This window comes from Aplysia californica, unplaced genomic scaffold (assembly GCF_000002075.1).
Source record: "Aplysia californica isolate F4 #8 unplaced genomic scaffold, AplCal3.0 scaffold00043, whole genome shotgun sequence".
Taxonomy (NCBI): domain Eukaryota; kingdom Metazoa; phylum Mollusca; class Gastropoda; order Aplysiida; family Aplysiidae; genus Aplysia; species Aplysia californica.
Window position 1 is genome coordinate 1,560,848 of NW_004797313.1, and position 21,310 is coordinate 1,582,157.

At 40.5% G+C, this 21,310-nt stretch overlaps 1 protein-coding gene across 1 annotated transcript in view; it reads right to left on the reverse strand.

Moving 5' to 3' along the window:
- The window catches only part of LOC101848725 (voltage-dependent calcium channel gamma-5 subunit-like), a 68,309-nt gene that overhangs the window by 28,082 nt on the left and 18,917 nt on the right, over positions 1–21,310 (reverse strand). Inside the window, exon 2 of the mRNA XM_005092267.3 lies at positions 20,642–21,043. Coding sequence (XP_005092324.1) covers positions 20,642–20,930 — 289 coding nt within the window. The 5' untranslated portion in view covers positions 20,931–21,043. The remainder of the gene's footprint in view (positions 1–20,641; positions 21,044–21,310) is intronic.

Consider the following 21,310-nt stretch of genomic DNA (forward strand, 5'->3'; position numbering starts at 1 on the left):
CGTCAAGACATCTACTCCTCAGTCTCTAAATAGTAAAGTGCTCACTCGTCTATCAGATCGTGTTTTATGGGCGTGCGTTAAAGTGTAGGGCTGATAAAAAATAAGTGAACTTTTTGTGTTTAAGGTGCATGCTGTAAATCTCCTACCTTTTCTTACCCATTTTAGGATAACTTAATTAAAAGAAAACGTGTCGGAACCTTAGTATGCAGTGACCTTTCCATGAATAGGTTTTTAGATTCTATTGTTCATTAACCTTTCAGACCCGTTGGAAGACTTGAGAAGATTGATTAAATTATAAAGAGCGATTTGTCTCTCAATCTATGTTATTTTATTCGTTGACAGGCGAAAGTGAACCAGCTCAAGTTTCCTCAACTTTGAATTTCGTTTTGCCGGAGTTAATACCTTACTGTGGTACAAAATAGTTTTCTTGACTATAGTATACTTTACTTTATGTTGTTTTACTTTGTCATACTTATCAGTCATTGTTGTGTTCAACGTTACGCAACCTTTTAGAACGTTAACATTGATCAAATAAAATCTAACGGCCTTTTAAGAATAACTTTGATTCTCTATGACTTGCGGAGATTTCGAAACTAAGATATTAAAACCATTGAAATGCAATATTTTACCAAGTTGTAGCATCATAGCGACAGGCACTTCTGCCCAGGACGATGGGCCTTTTTTTTACCTAACTAACAGCAACCAGAAATTGGAAAATTACATCCCAGTCTCATTTTTCTAACAGTCAGCGAGTAAACATGGTTAGCGCTGTCTCTGGTCTAAAACATTCTAGTGCGTATGTTATAATTGTGACCGCCATGACTGCCGTTTCACAACTAAATTACTGTTTGTTTCGCATTTCCGTATTTCAAGTCTGGCTCATGGGAGAAAATTACTGTAATATTTCTAGAATTTTGTTTTTAAACTAATTGAAAAAGACAAAGGGGGAAATAGCGTATTCGTGGTTGGAGGCAAAACATTTTTCAGACTTTTCAAGACAAACATTAATACATGTTCAGTGTCAAGTATTGCAATGCATATGTGCACACTATCGAACGTTGTTACTCAATAACCGTTTTATTATTAGGATAGATGGCGTATACATCCATACTTCATTGTGCACTGCTTACGTTTAACTTTTTCAAAGATCTTTACCTTGCTATACGGTGTATCACTTTTTTTCCACTTCAGGACATTATAAAGAGAAAATGAAGTAACACATTACATTTTCAGTTTCTGGTTATATTTACTGAGACATGGGACTGCAAAGGGCGATTAGTCAAGGGAAATGAAAACACACCTCCAACTGTGCCACAAATAAAACTTCATCATCGTCGTCATCATCATCATCATCATCATCATCATCATCATCATCATCATCATCCTCATCATCATCATCATCATCATCATCATCATCATCATCATCATCATCATCATTATAGCCATCGACGTCGTCATAATCGTGAGTTAAGCTATAGATTGTCATGTTCTTTTTTAACCTTGAAATACCATCTCCTATTGAGATAAAAGTGAATCTAGGGACACTTGAACAGTTTTTTTAACATATTGTTTGAGGACAAGAACTCTGTACTACAGGAAACAGTTCTGCAAAAGACCTTTCGCGCACAAGCTGCATTTGGGGAGGGGGGAGGTTTTTTTGGTTTTGGTCTTTAATTGGTTTTTAGAATAAAGAGCAGAAGTACGAAACTCACTTAAAGTTATAATAAATGTGATAAACGTTTCTCGAGTCCTAAAAACTTTACGTGTAGATAATATCAACCCTGGCTCCCGGTGGATGTCAACTTCGTCTTGCTGTTTCTTGGCTTCACAACTTACGTGCATGTTTAAGGCGAGAGTTCTAGACGATGCCAAGAAGGAATGGATGGAAGTCTGATATCAGTAAGCTGCATCCCAGTGGTATTGGGTTTCCATTATCGTGCAAACATTATCGTCCCACCAGTAATGGCCGACCAAGACAGGCTGCCTTCCCGAAATTGGGCTTAGAGCCAGGATTATATTCACAACGACTATTTTGTTGTTACTACTGGCGATGTATTTATGGATTATATTGCCTTCCTTTGTGCCGTACAGTTTGTTTTCTTCATGTTCATGTTCTTGACTATTCTTTTCTCATTATGCCGGTATATTCAGGACAATGGGGGCCAGTGACCGGGGAACCTGTGTCGTTGCCAAGAGTGTTCTGTGAAAGTGTGTGTCTTGTTCCCCAAGACGGTTTCACCACGCGAAGGAACGAGAATCGAATTCCAGTTAGCTCCTATTATTTATCTTCATCCTTGCTGGAGTATTTCCACTCAACGCGGTGTCCTGATGTGGTACAACAGGCTCCGTTATTTAAAAGGACATAATATGTTATGTCTAGTGAGGCAGAACATTTTAATTGCAACAAACAATCACTCACATAGAATCCATTCAGTAAAACATCCTGAGTGAGTTTTTTTAAAGGGTGGAGGGGGCTCAAGGCTCATACTGAATTATTTCATAGGCGCTTATGAAATTTTGTTTTGTTTTGTTTTTTCATCAATTTTACTGGGGAGGGGGGTGAGGGCGGCAATGGATAGACAAAAAACGGGGGGGGGCTGAGAGTGTGATAGATTAACAAGTTTGACTGAAAGTACAATCAATGCTCGACTACTTGGATCTTGTCGGTGATCACTGGAGATTATTGATTCCTACGGGGAGTTCTTAAATTGTTCATAGTACTCTTGTGTCTTGGAGGTTAGCTCACTGGCTAGGTAGTTGTCATGCATTGAAACATTACCCTTTGGAAAGACGATGCCAATAGAAATAAAATAATTTGTGGAACAGCTGCAGAAATCCAGGGAGACGTTGCACTGATTAAAATCAAGATACAGACTAAATATATCCATTTCTGTGTCTCAGGTTTAAAAAGAACTACTAACAAAAACAACAAATAAGTGCAAATCAATTCTGAATGTTTATCCCCTCTGATGGGAATTCTCGAAAATGCCTGTTTGTGGAAATGGATGATACTATGAAGAAGGTAAAATGCATACTTGTTTAATGTTTAGTATTATATTGACTATTAAGGGGGGGGCTACACCCCCAAAATCAAAATTCGGCTCAAAATCATGGAATTTGAGTTGTAGGCATTTTTAGCTTCCTCAGCCTCTCCTTCAACTATTTCACGGTATAAGAACCAAAAAAAATCGTATTTTTTTCCCATACCGGGCATGTTTGTAACCGCCATTTCCTCATAAAGTCAGTATTTTTTTTTTTATCGGCCGTTTTCTCAAAATGCTACTTTTGTCTATACTTTTTTAAATAACTCCATCATTTTTCATCCAATCTTCATGAAATTTTCACAGAATGAAGAGAAGAGGTAATGCTAAAATTTTTCTTTTTTGAATATTTGACATATGGAATAGATTTTTGTTGGTGGTGTCTGGAGTGTGGATTTTCACGGATTTTTTGCAAACTTGAATGCTACCTCAGGAAAAAATTCATTAAAAATTTTCTAATTCGATTAGGAAAAAAACAACAAACAAATTTTTAGATCTAATGCTTGTAAACTCGCATGCAAAAAAACAATCAATTTCCATGCGTGATAAGTGCGGTATTCATTACGTAAGACATGCCAATAAAATCCAATACGGCGGCGTATCCATGGAAACGAAACTTTATTATCAAATTTGATTGCGGATTTCAAGACTCCTTACTATGCTTGTTATATGTGTGAAATGTGGTAAAATTCGGTCCAGTAATGAGCGAGATAGCCTCCAGGTGTACCCCCCCCCCCCCCTTGATTTTTAAAAAACTTACAGTCTTTCAAAAATGATTGCCTGAAGAAGATCATGAAAATCCACTGGCCAGACACTATCAGAACGGTAGTATCATGGAGGAGAACGGAACAACATTCAGTTGACAGGGAGATCAAGAAAAGAAGATGGCGGTGGATTGCTCTCACCGCAATGTAACAAGGCAAAGCTTAATATGGTATCCACAGGGGTAGAGGACGAGAGGAAGGCCAAGAACCACCAGGAACGAGATCTAGAAGTAGATCTCTGGCATAATCATAAAATGGAGCACAAATGGCTGAAGGTAGAGAATATCGCCCTACCCAGAGACTGGTGGAGGACCCTTCTAGGCGCCATTTACCCTATATCAGGGCGAAAGAGGCAAATGATGATGATGACAAATAGATCTGAGCAAAAGTTGTTATTTACAATTTTACTTAAAAGTAAAAAGGTGTGCTGTGCATTGCAAACCCTGTTTTAAAAAAACGCGTGCCTAATCTTAAAAGGTGTAATACATAATGCTACACGTCGAACGCCTGGTGTCTGATTTTGCTGAGAAAAATCTACTTAAACGGTTTGCCTAGTCATTATAAATACTAAAATTACAAACCCATATACTAATTAATATGTTGTAGGATTCGTATACAAACTGAACAGCCTTCGAGTAGATTGAAATGATAATCATTCTGTCTCAATTTTACAAACATTATGTTGTCAGCGTTCTTATGTTTTGCAATCGTGTCTGGTGGGGTGGGGCTTGCAGCTAAAGCCCCGTCAGGACGTCTCACCATAGGTTGCTGTTACTGACTAAAATTAAAACAAAACATTCAACAAAGATAATAAAGCTAATAAAACATGTTCTGTAAAAAAGCACCACACCACGAAGACACAAATGAAATTATGTTAGTACAGTAATTTACAACAACTCTGGGAAAATGAAATGTTGCTGATGTGTCCTAAAGCCCCGAAACAAAGTTCCTACAGACTTACAGACTAATAATTATTGTGTTCACCTTGCTAAAGTCTAGGCTGAGTTGAACAGACTGCTGGGTCACACAAGGGTCAGGGCTGCTGCGACTTCCATGCTCTGAGTGACATGCGGCTCCAGACCAAGGCGTAGACAGAGCGAATGGATGCTATGTGCACACCTGTCCCCCCTTCCCCTAAAAACACACTTTATACCGTGGCTCTATCTTGAGTTGAGACTAGATATCTAGATCTAATCCACGACTCAGGGTTTTTTTCCCATGTTTCAAACACGGTATTGTAACTAACAAGTTTATAATGCTTTTGATTCTATTTCGATGTGCACGTTGTCTCCAAAAGAACCCTACTATTTATACCGTGGCTCTGTCTTGAGTTGAAACTAGTTCTAATCCACTACTCATGATTTTTTATCATTGTTTCAAACACGGTATTGTAACTAACAAGTTTTTAATGCTTTTGATTCGATTTAGATGTTCACGTTGTCTTTTCATAGGCGTGTTTGATTGACAGTTTAGTCATAACATATCCATTATAAAATGAGCAAGCCACAGCCTCTTTACAATTCTACCCAAAACCATTGATATGTTAAGTTGTTAATTACAATAGAAAAGTCAGGGAAAGCGAAGAAATGTAAGACCCGCAAAATTGTGCAGGAAGCGTCCCGAACTCTAGCTCAAAACAATGTCAGCGAGCGTTTTGGAACATCAGTGCAACAAGTATGGGCTCCAAACTCAAACTTATCACCAGGGGCGGCTCGTCCATTGATCACGGTCGTGCATTGCCGCCCAAAAGTTTTTATGTGCTCAACACACACAAAGAGACAATAAAAGAACCTTGAATAACCACTATCAAATCAATTATCTATACAAGTTCCTCGTCAGAGCCGAATCCGTCATTAGTGCATCTCTAGCACTCTGCAACATCTACTATACCATAGCAAGTCCTCGTGCTTCACCCAAGTAATAAATAGTACGTTCAGTGGTGGTAATCTAACTCGAAATATGCTCTATGGGCTGACCCAAACAACGATGAACTTTAGAGTGAGTTTCGTAGTACCTAAATATTAATAAGGCGGCACAATCTCAATGTGCACAAGCCGAACAAAGCCCATAGAGGCAGTCTAAAAATAACACGATCTCAGAGCAGTTCTCAACTCAATGCTCGTATTATGATAGCCTCGGAGCAATCCACCGGAGTGCTCATAGCGATGTGCGATGGGTCCATTGTCTTGCCTTTTATATCAGTCTCTAGCCCCACCTCTGTAACCCTGAACTTGAGCAAGGTCAACATGACGTATTTAGGTCACTGTATTAAAAAAAGCCTACTTGGAGTGGTGTAGCGGTGAAAGTTTTATTACTTGAGTGTGTAATTCCAATGCAGGATTAACGAAGTTAATTTTTTGGCGTGCTAATGAACTCAATCCTTCGCGGTCATGATTTACTGCACAGAGATATTAACACTGACCGGATACTGTTTGATCATCTGCAGGGTGCTATTGTTGCAAAATATACTTCCAAAATAATACACAAAGAACTGCTGGACTCTATTTTTAAAATATAATATACCACTAAAAACTGAAAAAAAGACATACGCTTAGCCAACTTGTTTTCTGTTCAGGCTCACGAAGCAACTCATGCTGATCATTTGTCACAGTCTGTGATGATTCTGAGGTGTATTAAGGACAGAAAACAGGTAGAGCGGTTTCTAAAGTCTTTATGAACCATTCAGCGTCGATGACAAGCTGACCGCCCAAACCTAAGACGGGGCAGCTGTAATAAGCGGGAGAGTCTGGTGTGCAGACTCAGATGCGCCAATGTTTTTCCTTTAAGTTGTCTTTATTCATTGTTATGCACTATGCGCACCAGCTGAATCTTCTTTTAAAGCACGCTTGTTCAGGCCATATCGGACTGCAGGATATTGTTCCATAACACTGCAGGCTTTTCGAAATGATTTGCCCACTCTACAAAACGCATCGGTGTTCTCAGGCGCGTTTGTCACCGGAATATTCCAAGGCCGTCTGAAACATGGTGGAATTTTCAGTCTCGACGTATTAGCAGTTTTCACCTGGAAAGGACAGATCCAGCTTTGTCTTGAAGAAATTCAATCAGAGCAAAGGGACGATAATACCACCCACGAAGCGTGTGGTCTCTTGAATGTACTAAAGAGCGATACATTTCTCTTCTTTTTGCACTTTTTTAAAACAAATTGTTCACGCATGTTGACATTCATAGTGTATGGGATCCTCCAACACAGAAATACAAAGCCCATAGCACCCCAACAAGCTCTAGAAACGTTTAAAGCAGCCGTTGAGGAAATTAAAAACAGTATATGCGTTCCATTAACAAGTAAGACCCCTGAGGAGACGCAGAAATCAAAACACCAACGAATTTGCTGCAAAGTAGACATCAGTAGTTGATCTAATTGTTGGCCGTTTCTTGAAGCAAAATAAAATCAAAACACTATCAATCGTCGACTCCTCCAAATTCCAAGACCATCAAAAGTCATTTCCTACAGTTCTTTTGGATCGTACAATAGAAAGCTACTCTGTTTGCATAAAATCGTGTCACAAACAGAATTAGAAATATTATATTGCAATGAAACATTTAAGTTTGCTCAGTGTCGTACAACCCAGGGCCTTCATTCAACTCTGAAGGACTACAAACTCGACACAACATTTAGAGAAGATGCAAAATACTAAAATTCCCACTGACGTTTATGTCGATCCTCAAGGACATCATTTACAGCATCCCCTACTTCGTCAACAGAATAGTGGACACCTTAGCTACAGCAAAAGAACGAAGGGTATGACTTCTTCTTCACTGGTAGGACGAAGAATATATCTCATTTACCTTGCCCTTGACTCTCTTCAACCTGCTTAGTTCATTGTGCACACCCACTTTTAAGACCCAAGAGCCGCCCCTGCTGATCACCTTCTTTCCTATGATTATTGTATATGTAAATTCGTAAATTGACAATGATATAGAGGGAGAGAGACGGGAGGAAAAGGAGGGAGGGGAGGAGGGAGAGAAAGAGGGAAAGAGGAAGAAGGGAGGGAGGGAAGGAGCAAGCGAGAGAGTGGGGAAGATACTAACAGGCTAAAAGGGAGACAGAGAGAGAGAGAGAGAGAGAGAGAGAGGGGGGGAGACAGACAGACAGACAGACAGACAGACAGACAGACAGACAGACAGACAGACAGACAGCCAGCCAGCCAGCCAGCCAGCCAGCCAGCCAGCCAGCCAGCCAGCCAGACAGACAGCCAGCCAGCCAGCCAGCCAGACAGACAGGGGGGAGAAAGAGAGAGAGCAAGTTATGATTTTGTATTTATGTGTTTTCATGAGTGATTTATTTCAATGTGTGTGTGTGGGGGGGGGGGGGCAGTTTCTTCCATAAAGGTCTACAGGGATCCGTAAAATTCCCAAAGAGAGCAAAAAGAGGATCACAGCTAGTAAAAACCAAAGTCTTTCAGTGATGCCGAAAACAGAGATCACTAGGCAAGATTAGTTCAATGTTGGAGAAGAAAATGTGTGCCAAGTTTCCAGTAATTCGTCGTCCCAAGGGCTTTTTACAGCACATTTGGAAAATTCGTCCAAATCGATGGACTGCCTCAGAAAAATTTGGTCTTCAATTCGAAACCAATTTCCTGATTTGATTTTGAAATGATATTAATTATCATTGTGGAATGTCGACACTTAGCTTTAATACTATAAAAGTCCGTCCACTGATGATGACCTTTAACATCAACGGAGGAAGAAAAGTTGTAGACCGGTAAATAGAGTGAAGAAAAGGTAATAATGGCAAGCAGCTTGTTTTGATCCCAAACGCAACAACTCATTGCAGACAGCAGGTATCAGCGCTTTACTCTCTGCTAGATGTTTTATTATGACTGTCTCAAAAGCAGAATTGTGCGTTAAGTCTGTCAGCAATGGCATGTTTGTTTAAATAAGTTCGTCGTTTTCTTGCGTTTTTGTACGCATAATGTTGTGATTCAGAAGAGGGGGACAGTGGGTTAATGACAGAGAGGGAGAGAGAGAGAGAGAGAGAGAGAGAGAGAGAGAGAGAGAGAGAGAGAGAGAGAGAGAGAGAGAGAGAGAGAGAGAGAGAAGGAACAGAGGAATGAAATTTTCGATAAATGAGAATGGGGAGCAGAGAATTATATAATCTATTATGTGTTTTCGCAAGTTAATATTATTATGACTCGTTAGTGAACTAGTGAACACGTGGATGTAAGAAATAATATAACAAACGAATAGACCTTTTAGATAAAGACTGATGAAGAGAGAGAACGAAAGAAAGAAAAAAATGACGAAGCTCGTGTTTCAGTGTTGTCATTATCACTTATCACTGTATCAACCTTCTTCACGCTATTGACCAATATAATAATATTATATCTAGATGCTTTGCACTTCATTTTAGTTTCTGTAAGAGTTTTACGGCACTTGAAACACATAAAGGTTATATAAGTCCTGAAGATTAGAGGTGTTACAAGAAAATAAAAAAGCACAAAAAGAAGAAGAAACCAGGACGGTAAAATATGTTTGATAGGAAAGAAAGGGCAAACCACACCAGACCACCCGTCAACCACTCACACTTTATACTTCAACCATGCACACACTTTGTCATATATGGGGTTTCGTTAATTCTATAGACGGACACACTAGTTTCTTTTCTCGTCGTCTCTCTTCCTCTTGAACCTCACCACAGCACCGTCAGGCAGTCGGGTACAGTAATAAAATTACAGTGGGTAGCTGTCTCGTGGGGATAGAAGACACTGTAGTACCGTGGCCTTACAGGCTAAAACACCAGGCAAGAGCATGATGGGAGATCCCAGGGGCCTTGTAGTTTCCGTGCGGTATGGACAGGAACGACATGTGAGCTCAAGGGGGAAGAGACAGCAACGATAGCAGAAAATGTCTTTTGAGACAGCAGCTCTTGGCTACATTGAGAAAATGGCGATTTCGAGCCAGTGATGGGAGGAAAAACGAGAGAAATGGGAGCCAGGGCGAGAGAACAGAGACAAGAGAGTGTGTAAGACAGAGAGAGAGAGAGAGAGAGAGAGAGAGAGAGAGAGAGAGAGAGAGAGAGAGAGAGAGAGAGAGAGAGAGACAGACAGATAGAGAGACAGACAGAGTGAGAGAGAGAAAGAGAGTGGGGGAGATGTGTTTGATTTGATAAAAGTTTTACAGCGCTCGCAACTGTGTAAGGTCATATGAGCGCGCGAGACACATGAAACATTTTCAGTTTTGTAAGAATTTTGAATTTTGTCCATGTGGCGGCCGAAGCCTACTCTTATCGATTTTAGGACCGCTCAGTGATCTTTAACGTGCACGCCTTGAACAAAGGACCTGTGAGATATTTCGCCCTTATCCTAGAAGATCAGGGGTGTTGCTGAAAGACAGCAGGGTAAGGAGCCAAAGAGTAGCAGTAGAAAGGCTGCAGAAAAGACTCAGGAACCCAAAGGAAGGGGCAAAGAGGAGGGGTGGAGGGGGCAGAAAGTAGAGACGAAAGCAGACGACAGAACATGGTTAGAGAGCAGGGAAAAGAAGTGAAAGAAAATTTCTGAGAAGAATATTTCCGTCACTGTAAGGTTTCGAACCCCGGGCCTATTGAATAAAAGGCGAGCACCGTTCCCTTTAAACCACGACAGCCCACGGGTAGATGTGTGAAAGAGGAGGGAACTTCTTTAAAAATTAAAATATTATTGTGCATTGTATAGTTAACTGCCTCTTTCAACACCAAAGGGTTACTCGTATTTAAGAGCCGAAAATAAGATCGCAAGGTCACAATATTGTACAGTTTATGAGTCTACAAAGGTTTGGGTGTTGGGGAGTGAGGATTGTGAAAGAGGAAAAAAATTGATAGATGATAAATGGAGAGCAAAACGTTCAAAACATGTGCAGATTCTATGTGTTGGTTTTTGTTGTTGTTTTTGTTTTGTGTGTGTGTGTGTGTGTGTGTGTGTGTGTGTGTGTGTGTGTGTGTGTGTGTACGATGATCATGTGTGAAGAAGAAGAAGAAGAAGAAGAAGAAGAAGAAGAAGAAGAAGAAGAAGAAGAAGAAGAAGAAGAAGAAGAAGAAGAAGAAGAAGAAGAAGAAGAAGAAGAAGAAGAAGAAGAAGAAGAAGAAGAAGAAGAAGAAGAAGAAGAAGAAGAAGAAGAAGAATGAGAAGAAGAAGAAGAAGAAGAAAAAGAAGAAGACGACGAAGACGATGACGAAGACGAAGAAGAAGGAGAAGAAGAAGATGAAGATGAAGACGAAGACGAAGATGAAGACGAAGACGAAGAAGAAGAAGAGCGTTCTCTCCTTGAGCAAGGTTATCATAACCGAACCACTCTGCTATCCTTTTTCGCCCAAATGCTGCATCATGTGTCTTGACATCTTTCGTTTTAACTAGTAACATGCTCCGCCACATGGGCGTCTCTTTGATTCCCCTGACGATGGAAGAAAACGATTTTGTTTTCAACTCTGATTCATCATCGTCTTTTTCAGAAATAGTTTCCTCGTCGCATGTACAAGTGAGGCAGACAGCTTTTGTGTGAACAGAATTAACGCAAACAGACGAAATCAATAAAGTTGCTATTCCTTCTGGATCAACAGCCTGCTTGTTATGAATAATTATTCTAGTTACTGCTTAGCTTTGAATTCATGACAATAATAGCACTTCGGATTTACGCTTGAGTTAAGAAAGAAACTGAATTTCTTCCGGAATTCCGTGGCGGTTGGAGAGACTGGGGGGGGGAGGAATGGAGAGAGAGAAAGAGAGAGGGGGTGAAGAGAGAGAGAGAGAGAGAGAGAGAGAGAGAGAGAGAGAGAGAGAGAGAGAGAGAGAAAGAGAGAGATAGAGAGAGATAGAGAGAGACAAAGAGGGATAGAGAGAGAAAGAGAGAGAAGAAGGGAGAGACAGAGTAAGAGAGGGATAGAGAGAGTGGTAGAGAGAGACAGAAGGAGAGGGAGAGAGAGAGAGAGACTAGGGAAATAGCTTTTCCAGATGACCTACACTTCTTTTTTTATACACAATGTCCCATCCTTTTGTGTGAGTGTGGGGTTTTATTTTTTTTTTTTTTTTTGTTGTTTTGTTTGCTTGCTTCTTTTTTGGGGGGGGGATTACCTGTATTTGTTTCTTTCAGTTGATTCAAGAGGTGTCCCTCCTATTACTGCTGGTACCGAGAGAAAGGAAAGTAGTATGATGCTTACCCTAAACGAATGTACTGGTTTGTACAAGACCAACAAAAGTCAGTCTGGAGAAATCTCTCAAAGTTAAGCTATATGCACACGATATGAGTAAAAACATATCCAGAAAGTTCCTCTGAGCTAATATTTACTATGGCTTGGACAGCTATAAAGCTTAGAGATCTGATACAGCGGTAGGCTGGGCAAATTGACCATATTTCTTATGGTTAAGGGGTGGGTTTTTGCTGTTGTTGCTGTTGTTTTGTAGGGGGGGGGGTCGCATGAGCCATTGATCCCCACTTTATGCGGGTAATACTTTTACCCTTTTATTATAAGTCTCGCTGTATAATCCTTTAACACAGCCCGGAGAAAGACTGGACGATGCTGAAATGGTGTTAATATTTTTCCACAGCAGACATGTAAAGAGATAAGAGAAGACAGACAATGGTGACGGTAAGCAGACACAGATTCTAAACGTCTGGAGAGAGAGACCAAGACTATGTTGAGACGTGTAAGAGACTTAAATTCTGAGAGCGCTGTTGTTCATGGGCGAGATCTGGACAATGTATTCACTTTAAGAGAAGAAATCCTCAACTGCTTTCAAATTAGACATCTCAGGGTGGAGGAAGGGGGATTTTTAGAATAACTCAAAAAGACAGGATTACTAACTTAGAGGTACTGGGAAGATCAGAGGATCATGTGGTAATGTTCAACATGGCAAGGAACACGCTCTCAGACGGTAAGGATACGCCCTTCGCAAAGAAGATTGAATATCAAATGCTCTCCTACCATAAGACGTCTATACGAGAAAGAGGGCCATGAGAAACACCAATTAAGTACCTGAGAACAGGCAGTAGAAAAACCACAGACGTTAGGATAGTAGAGATTCTAATACATATTACTTGATGCAAACTTGTACAATAAAGATATCCTTTTTTGTTCTCATTGCAACCGACACTTTCTTTTTCGAGTTTTAAGTCTTCTTCCCAGTAAGTAAATTAATATTATTATGCTACGAGAGACACCTTGACAGAAAATATGTATCAGCCTTTTTAACGGGGGAAAGTAACACCCCTTGCTTGTTAAATAAGAGACTATGCCAGCCATGCACTAAAGGTGTACATAAAGAAAGAAGCCGAAAAAATGAGTAACAGACAATACAGAAATGTATAAGTAATTATGTCAACATCTTTTCCGTGATTCCAGCACGGACCATCGGAAATCTTGACAGAGAACTTTCCAGGTTTTAACTATTTACTTGTCATGGGCACGTTTTGGGCGTATTTTCATATGTTATTTCTGGAAGGCGCCCAGAACTATAACCTTTGAACAAGAAAGCTTTCGTGTAAATTGATTTGGCTACCATTGTTCCGATGTAAGTTTTCATTTCGTATCTATTTAACCTAACTGATCTTCAAGTCCCGATTCCCCCAAACTTTCAGAGGTCATTGCCCAAGTGAAATTGCGTCAAGTCTGAAGCTCAAAGTAGAGGTTATAATCAACAGGGTTTTGCTTATTAAACGATACAGTGCTACATACCGGGGGGGAATAGGTGAAGAAATAATAAATAGTCAAAATAATTAGCTAGTGTAACAATAACCCAAAGAGCCACGAGGTGGAGGGGTTAGGGTGGCTATTTATCTCCCTGGACCCGCAGGGGGTGAAGCCTACTAACAGAGATGTAAAAAGAGAATGGAACAATGAAGAGTAGCGGTGTTAAACAGACGCAGATGGCACGCGTCTCGAGAGAGACACTAGCTGGCTTGTAGTAAAACCAATCGATACAAAGCTAACCACTGGTGCTGCTAAAAAAAACAAAGCAAAATAATACCCACGTTGAAAAAACCCAGTCGATATTGAATGGAAAGGGTTGTTGATTTTTTAAAGTAAGAACCAGGAGGGTCTCTTGCAACGCCATTATTTCTACCACAGAGATTTAGTTTGTTTGTCTTTGAGATAGCGCTCTATAGGACCCAAAGATCAATTCAATGGTGGAACTCTTTAACCAGAGGGGAAGCAAAGATATTACCAAGATAGAAAAAGCGATAGATACACTGAAAGCGAAAAATATGCACTTCTAAACATAGATTATAACGCTACAATTCCACCGTTAGGACTTAGGTTTGCATGTCGACCCCCCCCCCCCCCCCACATACACAACAACAACAACACCTGCAAACACCCGTACTCACAAAGTTATACACACATGTGCGCACACACACACACACACACACACACACACACACACACACACTCACACACACACCACACACACACACACTTACACACTCACAAACACACACACACACACACACACACACACACACACACACAAACACACACAAACACTCACTCACACACACCATATGTGGACCATCACTAAAAGAAAGCTAGACATTGTGCTACCTTAGAATTACAAAGTTCTGTCTGACATTTTGGGCAATTTTGAGTTACTAAGACCGTGAGGTCAGATACAAAATGATCTATCTGCTCTATCAAAATCGTAAAATATACGGAGTCGTAATCAACAAATTCAGAGCACTGCATCTGAAAAAGCTTGACATGTGAAACTCAATTTTGCTTACGTCAAATTTCTCAAAACAAGTTACTGAGCAAAAAGGACTTTGTAATTTTAGGGTAGCCATTGGCTTCGAACACCAGTGTCTGTGGTGAAGCGGTTACGCATTTCTCCTTCACACACAGAAGACGTGAACTCGAGCATCTTTGTATCTCTATCTGTCTGCTGGAGCGTTGAATCCCTATCACGGGGCTCTCGTGGCCTAGACTTTAAGGTGTTCGCTTCTTTTTCAAAGGTCCCGGGTTCGAATTCGGGTTGAAGCGGAAAATTTTTCTTCTCTAAAATTGTTTCCTTTCACCTCCTTTCCTGCTCTCTGGCAATGTTCTGAAGTCTACTTTCGCCTCCACTTTCTGTCCCCACCGCCTTACCTCCTTTGCCCCCTTCTCTTCGCTCCTGACTCTTTCAGCAACTTTTCTAGTGCTACTCTGTGGCTCCTTCTTATTGCTGTCTTTCAGCTCCACCCCTGATCTTAAGGTAGGAAAGATCTACACCTAGCCTTCTCGGACAAGGGCGAAAAATCCCGGACGTCCCGTGTGCAAGTTGTACACGTTAAAGAATCCTTGGTGGTCCAAAATCGACAAGAGTAGGCTTCGGCCTCCACTCGGGCAAAATTCCAAATTCCCTACGAACTGAAAATGTTTAATGTGTCCAGCGCGCACATATGACATTATGCAGTTGTGAGCGCCATAAAAAAAACTTACCAAAAATTATGGCAAGAAGGGCGTAAAACATTTACATTGCGAGGTTTCTGAGACCTAATGGTTGGTAAAAAAAAAAAAAAAAGGAATGTCATGCATGTCTGGGGTGAAGGCGTTTAGTATTACCAGTACTTAACTCCGGTCCGGACATACATGTAATTTTCTGAATCAGCTCAACAGACTTTTGCCGTTCAGACGAGGATTTTGTATATTAATTTGTTGTAAGCCTTTGTTTTCGTACAGAAACTATAAGTCTTCATTGTATGAATCGCACATTTAACCTGAGAAATAACAGCAAAAATGTAACCTCGAAACTGTCATAGACGGCCATCCATTATCGAGAAGAAAAGTGGCCCTCTTAGCCAGATGTCCGTCTTACATAGTGTCATTATAATGTTAAAAAAAAAAATACGCAAGGGATAAAATGGGAAGTGGCCGTTTGTACAGGGTATTATACAGATGGCCGTAAGAGTAGGTTTGACTGTAATACTACAAGATGAGATACACTTATTTTGTTCGGCTTCAGAAGCTATGAACTGTCAGAAAAGGGCGTTGGGAACATTCAAATCAGACTCACAAGAACGGGGAAATTACGGAAATGCCGTTAAATAATGTGAAAATGATAATTATTATTCTTTGACCCTGTTTAATATATTGTGTCCAAAACAGGATTCGCCAACAATGTTGAATCAAAGTCTACTGTTTGCTCTAAAGTCGAGATACGTGCGTAGTGGGGGGGGTGGGATCGGCACTATTTTTTCGTGGTATCAATTAAAACAATGAAGACTTTGGAAAGCCAAAACGGCTTAAAAAATCAATTGCATGGTCAAGATAAGAGAGCCCCCTAGAAAACATAATATAAAAGAAACGTTGGTTTACTTAGCGACAGGAGATTAATTTTTTTTCTTAGAAAATCAAAAAACAGCAAGTTGTGTCAACAATAAAAACCCACCAAAAACAAAGGCTGAACAGAGTTGTGTGCAAAAACCCTTCATATCTTAGCTCTTGGAGAAATCGAGACATTCCGCTGAATACATATTTTTTTAAACGTATCTTTTCATCTCGTCAAGCTTACAAGATTAAATGGGCCTTTCAAAGACCACCAAATGCAAAACAGGAAACGTACATTAAGACAGGACCTACATTAAAGAATCTAACCAAGGAACTGCAAATCTTGTTTGTAAAATCACATTAGAGTAGATTTGTGTTTATTGTGTGTGCCCAGGTGTAAGATACTTCATACAAATCATTATAGAATATGATATTACTTGTGTTCTTCGTCGAGCTCTGACTATACTTTTGATTTATCAATAATATTTTGTAAGATTAAGCACAGCTTAGTTTGACCAATTTTGTACAACGTGATGCAACAATATATGCGAATACTTAAATGGATGACCTCTCTAAAGATTTCCAAGCCCAAAATGTATCGTTGTCATTCTCTTAAAAAGAGGCATTCAATTTATGCTGGTTGTCAAGTATCCATTTGCATCCCAGTGTGCAGGGGGGGGAAAAATAGAAGGATAGACTACCTTTTCTAAAGATAAAGCATCCTATCAGACAAAGATGTGAATCATTTTGTTAAATTGTTTTACGCTCCCATCAAACACAATTCAGATCATCTTGGAGGTAGGATTCTTCTACCCTGCCAGTCAGTCGATGAAAAAAAACCAGGTCTCCTCCCGGGAATCGAAGTAATAAGTCATGTCTTCAACATACAACGTCCTGCCAGACGCCCGTTCAATTTTAAATTGTGCGTTCAAAGCTTTACCGCCCCTACTTAAAGAAGACTACGTTAACACAATAAAGCATTCTGTTGTTGTTGTTTTAAATTTTCTTGGGGGGGGGGGGGTTGTGGGGTTACTGTTTTCATGTTCAGTACCGTAATACTATGACTAATTATTTTTAATTACATTTATGTAGTTTGTGAATACCTCGACAATACCAAATTTTCCTTTAGGCCTGTCAATCTATCTGTGATTTTAAAAATATTGCTATTCAGTTATCTGCAACAACTATATCGATCTCCTGAAAAGTTTTGAGTCCACTGAGTGTGGCTGATTTATTCTTTAGAAATAATATTACCTGTGTCTGCAGTGCACTGGATAGACAATTTGCCTTCTAAGCAAACGGCGTGAGTTTGTTTCCTCGAGCTGAAGAGTTGTTTGAGTATCCCCTTCTTTCTGCTGGGATGTACCTCAAACAGGGAAACGTCTGAACCATAATTTTTTTTATATTATGTTTCGATGGGGCTGTAAACGGTTTACAACAAAACTGCAAAAGACTCTGTATAACTGAGTGGCAAACATCTTTCTAATGGGTTATTTTTTTCTTTTTTACTCTAACATGAGGCATCATTTAGTAAAATTTTACCAATGTGTAGTACCATATCATAATGCCCAGCAATTTTTAAAAAGCAGACTTATGAGATGGTCGTTATTAAGCTGTTATTTCTTCAGGTTTGTTTGCTATGATATAACGCGTCTCGTTTTACAAGAAAACAGATTAGGACAACAATTAAGCTGAAAGGAATACTCTAAGTTGACAACACAAGAGCACCTGCCGACAACCCATGTGTCTTGACCGATTGCTTCCAGGTCAGCTCCTCTTTAGTTTATTCTTTTTTACTTTGGCCTTACCCTTTCCTTAATACAGTTATTATACTTCCTCTAGCGTGGTAATAGTTTCCCCTCGTACAATATTTACGGATTTACCCTCGTTATTGGGGTCAAACACTGCTCAGAACTCTCTAGCCACGAGATCTGCAACGGGCCCTCCCAGTTAATCTGATATTCAGTCCCAGGGTGATGCATTGCTGGCATGGCGTCTGTATACTAGAGTGTCCCTGCTGGGACCTTGCTGTGGCGAGGAGAGTGGTCAGGAATATGTAAATACACCCAGAGAAACAGCCATCTGTGCAAACTGGGAGCACCCGTGCTCATTACTCTTTGGTAGGCAATAGTACATTTTTCTTCAAGGCTAATGTTTATTTTATAACGTAATTACAATGCAATCAAACAGAGACAATTTGGAAGACTTTCGTTGTGTCCATGACCGAGCTCTAATTTGATGTGGAGTAAACATACAAACAAGCATGAAAAATTGTGCTGTCCTCTGCGTGGTCAGTAAAAGAGTTAGAGAAGAGTCAGGCTTAGCATCATGGCACCTCAACCCACTCGCCACAACACGTTCGATGCAGACAGTCAACGGTGGCTGAAGGGATATTCCCCATGTCTCTGAGTGGTTTTCGACAAAGTAGGCAGCAGAAAGGAAAACCTGGCCTGCTGGTGGGAACCCATCCGAGTACAATACCAAATTAGAAGGTACTGTCGGGGCTTCTTTTGCATAAAAGTGACTTGGTATGCTAAAGGTTTGAATTATTTATTTTGTGGTGGGTTGTCATATTGATTTTTACCGCACGGGGTATCATTTTTGCCCCTCCTGCCAGTCGTTTGGCCCTAATCTCTCTGTCTCGCCCGCTGAATTGATTGTGTTCGTTGTCATGGTTTATCTCTCTTGGAGTGTTTTGTCCCTTCGTTACTTTGTTATACTTTCCCCGCTTTTACTCAAGTTCTAGACGCCTGTCTCGAGGGTTTTTCTAGCCGATGGGGTTAAAGAGGTGGACTAAGATTAAAGTCATGCTGGACTCCAAGACAGAAGTTTTATTTCCCATAAAGGTGAACGATTGTCCGCTTTGGGTCCATGAAAACCCGTAGAGAAAGAGCATGATGTCCTAGTTGCCGAAATGTGAAACGGAAGCGTGGACTCTAGATGATCTATATCATCGCACTTAACATTGTCGCTTTTAACCCATTCCCCGCCAGGCCTGCCCTGTAATCGTACCAAATAGTTCGGAGTGTTCCCCTTGGCAGTAGGCGGGTTAAAAAGAGCTTTCCGGATTTTTACACAATCCGTGTTTGTTTGCATAGTTGTAACAGCAAACATGGCATATCAATAGAGTGATGACTTACACCGACGATTTACATTTACTCTTTTTCAGGGTTGGGTGGAGTTAAGTTGGGTAGGGGGTGCCGTGATTTGCACACGTTTGCCAACCTCGAGATGTATTTGGAAGTTATGCTTATACTCTGTCGTCAGAGCACATGGCTAGCTAAATGTGTTTTAGCTTTTCCACCACAGGTCAAAGGGTCAAGGAGAACATATTCTCAAATAAATAAAACAATGTCAGAAGCAGTAGTTATATGGTAAAATGGCCTTCTGAGTATATTTGAGTGTGTCTCTGAAACTGACCATTGCTAAACCAGCCTAATGAGGGTTTAGGCGACAATTACGGTTGCATCTGAGAAGTTATTGATCGTCGAGTTCTGATGATGGTTTAAGTGCAGTTTGCAGCAGGTCGGTGTGCGCATTGTCATTTTATCACTACGATTAGATAAGGACAAAAGAAACTGGCCCTTAGAAGTAAAAGAAGGGGAAGACTCTAAAACGGCTACCCCGCCCCCCTCCCCCCAAATGCATGGTGCAATATTACGTAAATGTTGGCTGAATGTTTTATACATGTACATGCACTTAGACATGGTATTATGTAAATGAGTGTCTATTCTGAAACGCTTTGGCCGTACGCAGTTGCGCGTAGAATTCATGGTCTATTCCCATGAGGGGATATCTATTTCTTCATATATCTTTCAGGGTGCTGTACCCCACTAAGCCCAAGCCATCCCTGACAGACAGGATTTAAATTGTGTCGGGGGGAGTATGGTGGGGATGGGGGGGGGGGCGATTAACGCGTTCTGAAGCATGCATTATATTCTCACTGGATGCTAACGACGAATGCCTTTGTAGGTTAGGTTTCCGGAGGCGACAATACAATTCTCTGTCCTTGATTATTCAAAACCGTAGTCAATTGTGTAATAGTCTGACTTTTCGCGTTGCATGCATACGACAAAAGTTCGAATCTCTTGTGAGGAAACATTGTATCCAGTGTTTCTTATTGCTTCTGGAATGCACTGTCTCAGTCAGTGGGAACAGGCCCTGACAGGCAGGGTCGGGGCAGATTGTGCTGATGGCATGTGTAGCATATACGTCTGTTGAACACTGGAAGCAGGAAATGACTCACTGATGGGAAGACTTTTACAATGACATTCCAAAAGAACAACCTTTAACACCTTTTTGAAAAGGCTCAGCGTCTAGCAGGGTGATATAATATGTTGTCGGAGTTGCGTGATTACGACCTGGGCTTAAAATGTTACGATTTTTTTAAAATGTCAAAGAGTTGATTTGAACTTGCGAAAAAAAAATATAATAATCTGTTACAGAGCAAGAATCAGAAAGTAAATAGCTTAACTTTATTTGTTTAATATTAAAAAACAAGCAAACGGCTATTGTATGCTAGGGGAAAAACTAGACAGACTGACAAGCAAAAACACCAAAAGGGAATAAAAGATGGCCTTCAGACGCACAAATAAAAAACTCACCATTGAGGATGTTGACCGTACACACTCTCCACAGTCCAGAGCGGACGTGAATCGGGACTTTAGGGATAGAGCTCAAGTCTGTGAGGTTCATCATACTCCGCTCCTCTGCCGTGAAGAAGTAAGGCTCCGAGGTGAAGAGCCAGTGATCGGTTGCTACCGCCAACACCATTGAACAAGCTGTAGCAGCACCGAAAGTAACTGACACACACGTCATGATGAACGCACTGCAGACATCTCTGTTTCTGCGATTTGTTCTACGAACTGTGAATTCTTCCGCCTCTATAGGCATCTTCTTAGGCTGTCGGCTTAAATATTTCAAAAGAATGTGATGTGTATATCACATAGCCAGCCACGCTGTGCTCCTTGATACTCAGTCATGGACAAAAACAGTTATGTTTGGTGCTGGGAACAACAAGACAGCGTGGACATTCTTCAGATACAATAACTAATAATATCAGTCAAGACAAAGTAAGGGGGTGGGGGACGCTACAAGTTTTGAAATCACCAAAATCGTTTAAATTTCTTATAAACTCTTTAGCTTTTGATACTTCATAATAAATGAGACTGTGGGTGATATAAAGAGTAAACAAAAGTTTCTGTTTTCCTTCATTATATCTCTAAGTAGAAGGAAGTCACATCTTGATACAACAATAAAATTATTAATATTAT